Genomic DNA, 10669 nt, shown 5'->3' on the forward strand with positions numbered 1-10669 from the left:
CTTGGGAAATTCTTGCAGTATTTGGTGGAAAATGGGCAATAGAGAGTCTGTGTTTTTATATTGAGGTGAATATGCTGACCTCTCTCTTCTTAGCCTTACAATCTAGAGGAACTGAAAGAAAACCTGGGCGGGACACACTGAATGTGGATGAGCGATTCATAATGACCCAACCAGAGGGTGTTGTCTAAAACTACATATAAAACAATGCAATCCGAATGCTGTGATTGTCAAACACAAAAAGGACACAAAAAGGTATGTGATAATACTTAACTAAATGGTCTGTTTGGATAGCTGTAAACCATAAAATGTTTTTTTCCTTTCACCTAGGCATTTGGACCACAAAAAAATTGGATAAGAACAAGAAAATGGCTGAAAAAGAGAGTCTAGCTGACTGGATGTCTAACCTTAATGAGAAATTCACAAAAATCCCCTTGAGCCAACTTGCTATTCCAGGTAAGTAATGTGAATATTAACAACAACTATTATTCAAAGCTCTCGGATATTAATAACCATCTTCCAACTCAAAACTAATGGATTAATTCATTAGCATGTATACAGTTATTCAAAGTGACTTTACAGTGCATTCACTGTATACATATCAAAATCAAATACAAATGTTCCAGACTTTCCATCAAACTTACATTATATTAGCATATCATCACATAGAACAAACATGAAGTGAACATAGGATGCTATGTGACTTGAAGAGAGACAAAAACTGAAACAGAACAAACTTTTCTTTTAGGGAGCCATGATGCTATGGCATACAGCTTGGATATGGACTCTTCAGTACTGGAACCTAAAAACATAAAGGCCTTGGACAAGATGTTCAGTACTTTCTTAAGGCCCATTGTCAAAAAATGGGGTACTGCCCAGGTAAAGTACCTATTAAAATACAGTAATATCACAATAAATGTCAGGAGCCCGTCTATATTCATGTTTTCAAATGATTGTCCAGGAAAAAAACATCTCTGAGCAGCTTGATGCGGGTATGAGATACTTTGATCTGAGGGTTGCTGGGAAGCCTGAATCGAGTGACTTATTCTTCTATCATGGACTATACACAACAATGACTGTGAAGGTTATTACCCTGATTCATTTTCATGTTATTCTTTTTACGTTAATTGCATTCAACAGCTTAATGGGAAAACTGTAATGACAGCTAACATTAATAACTTTGAATCACCACAGGAGGGAATGACAGAACTGGAGAAATGGTTAGGACAGCATACTAAGGAGGTTGTCATCCTTGCTTTCTCACATTTCAAAGAAATGTCAGCTGATCAACACACCGACCTGACCAACTTCCTCAAAGAGCACTTCAAAACAAAACTCTGTCCTAAGCCTCAAGTGGTACATACCCTTTGCCATGACCTCAAAGCCCTATCCTCACAAACTGAGGGAAATAATTCATTCAGGGACCTGATGCAAATGGTTCCAGCAATGATTTAATAACCATTAAAACTTTTTTTTTTCCAATTTATGTGAAGCCCTCACTCAAGGACTGCTGGGAAACTGGCTACCAGGTCATCCTCTCTTATGACAACAGAAATGTTGATGATCCTGTTTTGTGGCCTCAAATCGAGTACTGGTGGGCAGATAATTCGAACCCCAAGGAGGTCATTTCATACCTTAATAACCAGAAACAAAAGGGAAGACCAGGTGAGCTAAGAGATGCCAATAGCTTAAAAATACCTTAAATTTACTGAAGTCCGATTGGTTGAAACAACAAAAAATGTTTTATCCCTTGCACTTAATGTGTCCATTTGGTCAACAGCGGGATTGTTTGTTGCTGGTCTCAACCTGACTTTCGATGGGAATGACATGCTCCTGTACCTCATAAAGTCTTTGAAGGATAAGACCATGACGGCTTACCCTCTGTTGCTTGACTGGGTGAAGGAGCAACGTCCAGGATCTGACAAAGAAAGTGTCAACATCATTGCTGGAGATTTTGTTGGAGTGAATAGCTTTGCTCAGGATATCGTTCAGCTCAACAATGCTGACAATGGTTCATGAAGATGGTATTTTGAGTCTGCATGAGATCTCCTTCAAACAGTAAAAGAATCTTTAAGAATCTTTCTATATATATATATATATATATATATATATATATATATATATTATTCATAAGTTTAGTAGCCTATAGGGGAATAGCCTATATGGTGGATTACTGAAAAAGTTGAGCATTTAACATATTAAACAAATAACCAAAGTAAAATGATCAATAAATAATAAAAAAATTCAAATGTGAACCAGTGTTGTTGTTTTGGGTCTCTTCAAAAAAAGAAAAAGAAATCGCACTTTTAGACGGTCCCTAACATTGTTGTCATCCAGGTTCAAGAAACGAAAAGTGTTACGAAATCGACATGCAAATGAAAAATCTTCCAAACTCTAGCAAATTCATATTTCACGGTTATAATAATCTCGTCAAACAAGTGCACTTCTGTAGGCTACATCATTTGACAAGGCGTTTCTGTCTGGCATCGCATGAAGAAAAACGCGGAAACAATGGTTATTTTTGGTTTCAGCGGCCGCTGTGCAGTAAATGATGTTGTTACTGTGAGGAATACAAGTGTTTAGGTTAATTGTTCATAGAAAACGTAACAAATGGGGGATGACGAAAGATTATGCATCTCCAGCTGTTGTTCAGACTGGATGTCCGAGATGCCCTCGGGTTTGTGGGACATACCGCTGTGGAATCTCGCTATACCCGGTACGTCAACTACGTCTGATTATTTTCATGTTTTATTTTTGTTTCGCAATTTATTGACATTTTTACTGCTTAATAATTTCTGTTTTTCAGGAAGTCATGACACCATGACTTACTCTTTAGATGAGAAATCCTCAGTACTGAAGTCTTCGCCGAGGGTGCTGCAAGTGTTAGACTCATGGTTTCCTTGTATCGTTCGGCCCTGTATAATCAAATGGGCAACAACACAGGTACAGACGATGATGAGATATGTTGTTGTTCTAAAGTTGTATGAAGTATGATTATGTTTTAGAGCGTCTTCAGTGACTAAAAGCCTCAGTCACTTCATTGCACTCTCACACTGCATCTTTGACATATGACACAAGTTAATCAAGGGATATATCACCCGAAAATGAAAATTCTGTCATCATTTACTCACCTTTAGGTTGTTCTACATCTGTATCTGTATATGAGTTTCTTTCCTCTATTGAAAACAAAAGAAGAGATTCTTCAAAATATCATCTTTTGTGAAACTTATACAGGTTTGAAACAACTTGGAGTGAGTAAATTATGACAGAATTTTAATTTTTGGGTGAACTATCCCTAGTGAGTCATTCTGCCTCCTTTGGTGTTTCACAGAAGTCATGTAGGTTTACATCAACTTAAGTATGGACAAATTATGACAAAATGATGGGTGTTGATGATATACAACATTTTACTTAGGTTATTTTTATCTTTTTTTTATCCAGGAAGATAGCATCTCTAACCAGCTGGATTTAGGCATTCGGTTTCTTGATTTAAGAATAGCTCATAAGATAAAAGACCCTGATAAAGTTTTCTACTTTGCACATGGGGTCTACTCTCTTCTGACAGTGAAGGTATGGTTGGTCTGAATTTTAGAATAATGGTGATACCTCATTCCAAGTCAAAAATAACTTTAGTTGTGTTCTGGTTTTGTTATTTTAAGGAAGCGCTCACAGAAGTTGCTCGCTGGTTATATCAGCACACCAAGGAAGTGATCATTATTGCACTTTCTGCCTTTGATGACATGAACCTGGATCAACACAAAGACCTCATTCAATTCCTCATAAGCACATTTAACCATAAAATGTGTCCCAATAACGTAAGTAATTTCCATATGTTTATGCAATACCTTGAATTTTGATGTATGTGTTGTCATTTCTTTATGTAACAAATGTAAATGTAACAAAAAAATCTGAATAGTTCAGACCACTGCATATAACATTCTGGACAAAAATAGATACTGTGACCACAAATTAAGATTTAATTCCCACAAATTATTTATTCATGGCCACTTTTTATTTTTTTTCCCCTTATTTTATTTAAATTGTGCCCACAATGTACTAATGTGTGCCCTTGGTTTAATTTAGTAAAATCGTGACCACAAATTACATTAAACAATGGTACAAATTCTTAATTCGTGGCCACAATACCTTTTTAGATACTATATCTGCATCTAAGAATACATACTGTCTAGTAGGTGCAATGTTTGGTTTGACAAATACTTTATGACCATTAATATGTCTTAATCAAACTCAGTATGTTCTGTATAGTATGAATATGGGTCATATGAATGAAATTCAGACTTACTGCATCCGCCATGTTGTTATTGGCATGTGATCTACCAGCATCAGTTACTTCTCTGCCATTCACAAATCATCTCCTGTTGCCTCATGGGATAGTAAAGTGTCAATCAAATGTGCACTTCAGAATATCAGGGGAAGTAGTCGGTCATCCGGGTACTTTTCACCTACTATGACTTCTGACATGTTACTTTTTTCATGTACTGTCTCTCACATATACTATATATAGTAGGCATATTTGGACACCGCATATATCTCAGTAAACTCTATTTTTATTTTATTTCAGATCATACCCTCACTGTGGCACTGTTGGAATCACAATTATCAAGTTATTCTGTCATATGATGACTCAGCTGCGTCTGGATATGAGGAATTGTGGCCACAGTGTGAATATTGGTGGGCAAATTCATCAGATCCAAGACATGTCATATCCTACCTGGAGGAGAGAAAAACAGAAGGAAGACCAGGTCGGTAATTAATTACAAAACAAGATAGATAAAGTTAAATGACAAACTTTTTTTGTTGGCTTGACAAAGCCTTTTCTGAAACTTTGAAACAATTTTGCAAGGTTTGAAGATTTTTCTCTGGAAAAGTCTGAGAAAGTCAATACAATGTTGCAAACATGTTTTAGCATCTTGCTAGCATGATTTAGTACATTACTGCTAACATGGTTCAAAATTATTTGACACATTGTTAGCAAATTTTAGCGTGTTGCTAACATTATCAAGAATGTTTTAAACATTTTAACATGTTGCAAGCATGATGTAGCACATTGCTAGCATGTTACGCATGAGTTAACGTTACTTTCATGATTTAACACATTAATAAAATGTTTGAAACCGTGCTAGCATGATTTAGCACATATCTAGCATGTAGCTAGTATGATGCATTCCTAGCATTAGCACATTACTAACATGTTTCTATCATGATTTAACATGTTAGAATATTTCTAGCATGATTTAGAAACATTTGCAACTTGCAACAAGCTGGCAATTTATACATTGTTATAATGTTGCTAGCATTATTTAACACTTTCTAGCATGTTGCTAGCATTATTTAACATTTATAGCATGTTTCTAGCATTATTACAACATTGCATGCTTTAGCATGATTTAACATGTTGCTAATCATGTTGCTATATGATTTAGATAAATAGATAATGAACTGATCTGTGATTAAATTGTTGAATGTAGCCTAAAAACTATTAGATTTATTGTGTGAAAGTTTTGTCCTCTCAATTAAAGTCTCTGGGATTTTTTCATAGTTTTGATCATCTGGTTTTTAAAAATCGTATTTATGATCAGTTAGAAAATATATGGTACAGTCTGAAGGTCTGTCCTGAGTTTGGTGGATGTAGCCTAAAGGAGGAGTTACATTTAGAAATTCTGTCTCAGAAGAAGAAGCCGGGAGGAAGGAAAGAAAACATCTTTCATTAAAGCTTGTTTTCCCTAAATAATTGCCCTGAATTTGTTTTCAGGTCAGTTTTTTGCTGCTGGTCTGAACCTAACTGAGGATGCCAAGTATGTTCTTTCTCATCCGTGCCAGTCATTGCAAAGCATGACCTTGAGCTCCTATAGTCTGCTCTTGAACTGGGTGAAGCAGCAGCGCCCAGGCCCGGGCAAATCATGTGTCAACATCATCTGTGCAGATTTTGTGGGGGCTTTCAGCAGTGAATTCACCCAGCTGGTTATTAGACTCAATCAAAGACTCTTAAAAGAGACTTGACTCACTAATTTGCCATAAACTTGTATGACAGTCCCTAAACTGTGAGGAAACAATGTTTTGTGCAATACTGCCATCTACAGGCAATCCATATTTAGGTTTTTGTTTGATACATGTCTCAAAATAATGTTACATGCAACTTTACAGTTACATCAAACTACTGAAATGTCAAAAACAAATCTTTTTTTCCTGATTGTTCTTGGATATTTGATGAAAGGGCAGATTGATATAATCAAAGACTAAGTGGCTCAATAGATTATAGCATTACCTGTCCAATGAGTCACGCTTAATTTTAGTAACGTCTAATGTCCTGTCATGACTTCATCTATTGTTGACACTCTGTTTGGCTTTCAGTCCATGTGGGTTACATGTATCTGTGGGGTCTAATTTTAGAGTGCGCTCTCTAAGATGCTTAACATTTATAGTATCTACTTAAATGATAATCCAGTTCACTGATGCCTTTCACACTTAGTTTGTGTAGGTTGTACGAGGTAAATAAACATGGGTTTTACTTTTATGCCTGTTTTTCCAGCCTTTTTAATATCTGAAAATATCCACAAAAAATTTTCTGAAATTCTTTAAGGAAGTTTTTATTTTTTATTTTAACGTCTCATTAAGCTGAAGGAAAAAAACAAATATGTTTCTTTGGCAACATTTTTTTCATACCAGAGTTACCAACCTGCATATAATTTTCCAGATTTTTTTTTTTTCAAGAATGCATTGTATTAGTTTTCTATACATGCAGTATCCCAAGTATTTAGAACATTCTGAATAGATCTAGAATAGATTCTTGCAGAGAGCTTTGAGAATCCCCTCCCTCTTCTTCCAAGTCCCCACCTCTCTCCTAAATAGATTATTGAGGAGTTAAAGGAGCTTGCATCAGTCCCTGTGCCGTCTCTATGAGGCTTAGAGTTCCAGAGGAAACAGATGGAATAAGAAAACCAGGGGATCTAATTACAGAGGCTTAATCGGCAATCCAAGGCCCATCCAGAATCCAGTCACAAGCTTCAAGCTGCTGCTCCTCGCAGTTTCTCTTTCAGAGGCATTCGTCTCAAAGCCTTGAGACAGCTACGGCTGTTTAACATGGAGAACGAGGAAGAAGAAGATGAAATCTTTACCACATTTCAGGGAGGATATGAAGGGCAGGAAGATGTGGAGGAGCAGGAAGAAGAAGAAGAAGAACAAGAGAAAGACGAGCCAGAGGCTGAGCGTAAGAGCAGTTGGGATGTCCCTATTCCAAGTCGATCACTGGCCAGTCGCAGAGCTTCACTTCCATGTCCGGTTAGTACCCAGTATAAGTTTGTTTGTGTGTAGTTTGTATGGCATACAGGCTTTTAAATACACCAGTTGTTACGGTGCCAAGCTCTGGATTTCTCTTCCAGAGAGCCAATGAGCAGCTGATTAAATTAACACTTTTTAAATAGTATCTCAAAGCACACTTGCTTAATAGGGCTTTTCCTAAAGCAATTTAATTATCTTACCTTCTTAGTTAATTTTGCATTTTTATTTTAACTCTATAGATTATATTCTATAACTATGTGTCATCCTTGCGCACTGAAAAAAATTTCACTCAGGGTTACTAGTTACTGTAATTTCACAATTAAGTGCAAAGAAACAGCAAGTAACATTGAATTAAACGTTAAATTTTGATGCAGAAAGACTGAAATTGTACTTTCTTGTAAATGAAGGTATGTAAATGTAAAAATGTTTTAAAGCACTTTATAAGGTGTTGTATTGTCACTGTTTATGAAGTTTTCTTACATGGTTTGCAAGTATTCAGACCATCTCAACTCAGTTATATGAATTGTGCTTTTTATTAAAGCTAAAACTAATTATTTTAATACCACTGATTTGTTAAAAATATTCTTCGGTAAAAGAAAAACATGATGTCATACTGTTTTCCCTACAGTAATGAAGACCAATTCTCTTAAAAATGGATCCTAATTGTAAATTATTATTATTATGTCACATTTTGAACATAAAAATGGCTAATTTAAGTTGTGAATCAAAATGTGCATTTCAATTTTCACTTTTATTTACAGGTTAGTGATATCAGAGATCAATGCAGGACACCTTTGCGTAATCCAAACTCTTAAGAACAGTTTATCCTGAAATTACTGTGATACTGATACTGTGTCTGCATCAAAAATGCCAATGAAGTCGGAACATTTTAAAATAATTAATTTGATTTAAAAAGTAATAAGAAGTATGTAAGATTCTGCACTTGTATTCCATGTGGACTCATCGTATAAAATGCTCTTGATTGTATGGAACATCATATTTTACACAAACATGTGGATTTCTGCAGCTCAACTACTGCTGCCATTAAAGAAAAAAAATACAAATCTTTCCACAAAAAAAAAATCTATCATCATTCTTAATTATCAAATTCGATTTGGTAAGCATTATTCGAAGTTGCAAATAAAAAGATTATTTGAGTACATGGAACAAGAAAATACTATTTCAGACCCACTTCAAAATTTCATGTTAAATTCAGTGCATTACTTACCATTTTTTTGTAATTGTGAAATGTACAAGCAGTGGAACAAAAAAAATATTTTTTGAATATTTGCAACAATATAAAAAAAAAAACAAGCTTCTAAATTTCAGTTAAACTTTTTACTAATGCTTTTCACTAATTGTATGTGCAACTTAATTTTATGCATGCCTTCATGTTTTTCAGGCTCAGCTGAATGCGATGCATCTGAGCCGTCTGCACACTGCCACCACTAGCCCTAGCCCAGCGTACCTGAAACACTGGCTTCAGAGCGGTGAGGCAAGGCCGTGCTCTCGCTCCAGCCATGTTGCCAATAGTGAGGAGGGAGCGCACACCAAGAGCAGCGTATGCGAACGGCATCCACATGCCATCCCAACCATCCCTGAGGTGCACGAGCCTCTGGAGAGTAAAGCTCGGTTTAGGAGCCGCAATGTCATGTCTCTGGTTGGTGTGATATGATTTTGCTTTTGTAATGTGTAAAACTGTGAATGATTACCATAGGTTATTCAATCACATGATCATTTAGATACAAGAGCACAAGGGCAAATATAAAATAAGATTGTTTTATTGTTACGATACAATGTTTTTGCCAGGCTAGAGAAATTTGAGGCTATCTCAGTGTAAGTACAAGATATGTTATATCCCGAAGCAAAAACTAAATGAACAAAACTAAAAAAAGTTATTTCACAGAAAATGGAATTGCATTTTTGTAATGTTGATCAAATATAATTCGATGAAACTAACCGAGCTGCTTGATATAATGTGGTGTTTTTTTTTTGTAGAGTGATGCAGACAGTTTGTGTCTGATCTGCCATGACAACCTACGCAAAGGAGGAGGAGTTATCAGACAGCTTCACTGTTCCCACAGCTTCCACAGTGAGGTAAAGGTTCAGACTTTGGAAACTAGTTGCCAGGATATTGTAAATGATCAAATTTAACTTCAGAAAACATACATTTCCAAATATAAATGGCCCAGAAACCAGGACATTTCAGATAATAGAGCTATTCTGCATTTTTGTTTAGCTGCTGAGCCTTTGTTTACTCCTAAGACTTCTTCCTCATCTCCATAACCATCTTAGGGAGTTTCATACTTGCTGTTGTCCCCTGTGTTTTGTTCACTGGTGTATTGAGATACTGTCCTTTGAAAGCACTGTACAAAACAGCTGAATGTAACTAAATATCGTGTTTCTCTGGTGTAGTGCATAGAGGAATGGCTGTGGACCAAGCAGACCTGTCCCACGTGTCAAAAGCATGTTGCCATGCCAGAGCCCCTGTACTGGACATCTACCAGAGTAATAGTGCCCTGAGCTCTTCCAGCTCCCATTCAAACTACCTTGGACATCAGATGGGTAACCAAAACATGATGATGGATAAAGAGCCAGCTACAAAAAAGGTGGTCATATGACTAATTAGATTTTGTTATTCAGGAGAAACAGATTGGTAGAGCATTTCTGATTTTAACACCACTATGTGTTATATTGTTTTTATAATCATATTTACATATTAAGAAAATGTGTTATTTTCTATTGTGTATATCTTTTTCTGCAAAAATTGAAGTAAACTGAACAAGTTGTGTGAAGTTTGTTCATACTGTACCTCACTATATGAGCAAGTCATTTAAAGTAGGCCTACTCGCAATGTTCTGTTTTCAAAACATGTATCTAATGTAATACTATCAACAAAAGTGAAGGCCTGCATTTCCCAGGTGTGTACTTGAGTAAATGTGCTTCTTGTGAAACAAAATTCATACAGTATTTCACTGATCATCCTGACATAGAATTATGCTGATTCTTACTGAACTAACAAGTCAAATTCACATCCTAAACTTTTACAGAAAACTGCCAATAAAATCTATTTCAGTGTCGTCATCATATTTGTCCTGGAGGTTTTTGATGTTTTATTTACATTATAAACTTCATTGCATGTCTGGAATGAGCTTTAAACAATTGTACACTATACCAATTTTAATTTAACATAAAGCAATTGTGGTTAAACAAGTTATTGTGGGGTTATTTTGCACAGCTGAAGTTACTTTAATGTAAATATCTAGCTAAGCTAAGCTTGAGTATGTTATATTTAGATACTTAAAGTTTAAATGATAAAACAATGGCAATACAGTTCCACAAAAAAAAGTAAATTCTTAATACTTTTCACACC

General features: G+C 35.7%; 3 protein-coding genes across 4 annotated transcripts; all 3 read left to right on the plus strand.

Moving 5' to 3' along the window:
• The first annotated feature begins 129 nt into the window (after positions 1 to 129).
• LOC306845217 (PI-PLC X domain-containing protein 1-like) lies at positions 130 to 2150 on the plus strand. The gene is made up of 7 exons (XM_079377883.1): positions 130 to 252; positions 328 to 453; positions 746 to 876; positions 959 to 1081; positions 1192 to 1353; positions 1491 to 1662; positions 1778 to 2150. The coding sequence occupies exons 2-7, from the start codon at positions 366 to 368 to the stop codon at positions 2014 to 2016; spliced, it is 915 nt and encodes a 304-aa protein (XP_079234009.1). The 5' UTR covers positions 130 to 252; positions 328 to 365; the 3' UTR covers positions 2017 to 2150.
• Positions 2151 to 2312: 162 nt separating this feature from the next.
• Positions 2313 to 6636, plus strand: LOC306845216 (PI-PLC X domain-containing protein 1). Of its 2 annotated transcripts, XM_079377882.1 has the most exons (6): positions 2313 to 2713; positions 2804 to 2940; positions 3439 to 3567; positions 3657 to 3812; positions 4580 to 4760; positions 5771 to 6636. In XM_079377882.1, the coding sequence occupies exons 1-6, from the start codon at positions 2608 to 2610 to the stop codon at positions 6016 to 6018; spliced, it is 957 nt and encodes a 318-aa protein (XP_079234008.1). In that variant the 5' UTR covers positions 2313 to 2607; the 3' UTR covers positions 6019 to 6636. The 2 variants fall into 2 exon arrangements, with proteins under 2 accessions (XP_079234008.1, XP_079234007.1); XM_079377881.1 differs by having other exon boundaries at positions 2343 to 2940; positions 5771 to 6531.
• Positions 5838 to 10507, plus strand: LOC306845219 (uncharacterized protein). The gene is made up of 4 exons (XM_079377885.1): positions 5838 to 7296; positions 8699 to 8956; positions 9295 to 9393; positions 9712 to 10507. The coding sequence occupies exons 1-4, from the start codon at positions 7099 to 7101 to the stop codon at positions 9817 to 9819; spliced, it is 663 nt and encodes a 220-aa protein (XP_079234011.1). The 5' UTR covers positions 5838 to 7098; the 3' UTR covers positions 9820 to 10507.
• Positions 10508 to 10669: the final 162 nt, after the last annotated feature.

This window comes from Barbus barbus (assembly GCF_936440315.1).
Source record: "Barbus barbus genome assembly, chromosome: 25".
In the NCBI taxonomy this organism is placed as follows: Eukaryota; Metazoa; Chordata; class Actinopteri; order Cypriniformes; family Cyprinidae; genus Barbus; species Barbus barbus.

Excerpts from the sequence above, each read along its gene's own strand:
- LOC306845217 (XM_079377883.1), top strand. The coding sequence starts at position 366 with ATGGCTGAAAAAGAGAGTCTAGCTGACTGGATGTCTAACCTTAATGAG. Across the intron at positions 877-958 it reads AAAAATGGGGTACTGCCCAG|GAAAAAAACATCTCTGAGCA; the intron begins GTAAAGTACCTA and ends ATGATTGTCCAG. Across the intron at positions 1,082-1,191 it reads ACACAACAATGACTGTGAAG|GAGGGAATGACAGAACTGGA; the intron begins GTTATTACCCTG and ends GAATCACCACAG.
- LOC306845216 (XM_079377881.1), top strand. The coding sequence starts at position 2,608 with ATGGGGGATGACGAAAGATTATGCATCTCCAGCTGTTGTTCAGACTGG. Across the intron at positions 2,941-3,438 it reads TCAAATGGGCAACAACACAG|GAAGATAGCATCTCTAACCA; the intron begins GTACAGACGATG and ends TTTTTTATCCAG. Across the intron at positions 3,813-4,579 it reads ATAAAATGTGTCCCAATAAC|ATCATACCCTCACTGTGGCA; the intron begins GTAAGTAATTTC and ends ATTTTATTTCAG.
- LOC306845219 (XM_079377885.1), top strand. The coding sequence starts at position 7,099 with ATGGAGAACGAGGAAGAAGAAGATGAAATCTTTACCACATTTCAGGGA. Across the intron at positions 7,297-8,698 it reads GAGCTTCACTTCCATGTCCG|GCTCAGCTGAATGCGATGCA; the intron begins GTTAGTACCCAG and ends CATGTTTTTCAG. Across the intron at positions 9,394-9,711 it reads CCCACAGCTTCCACAGTGAG|TGCATAGAGGAATGGCTGTG; the intron begins GTAAAGGTTCAG and ends TCTCTGGTGTAG.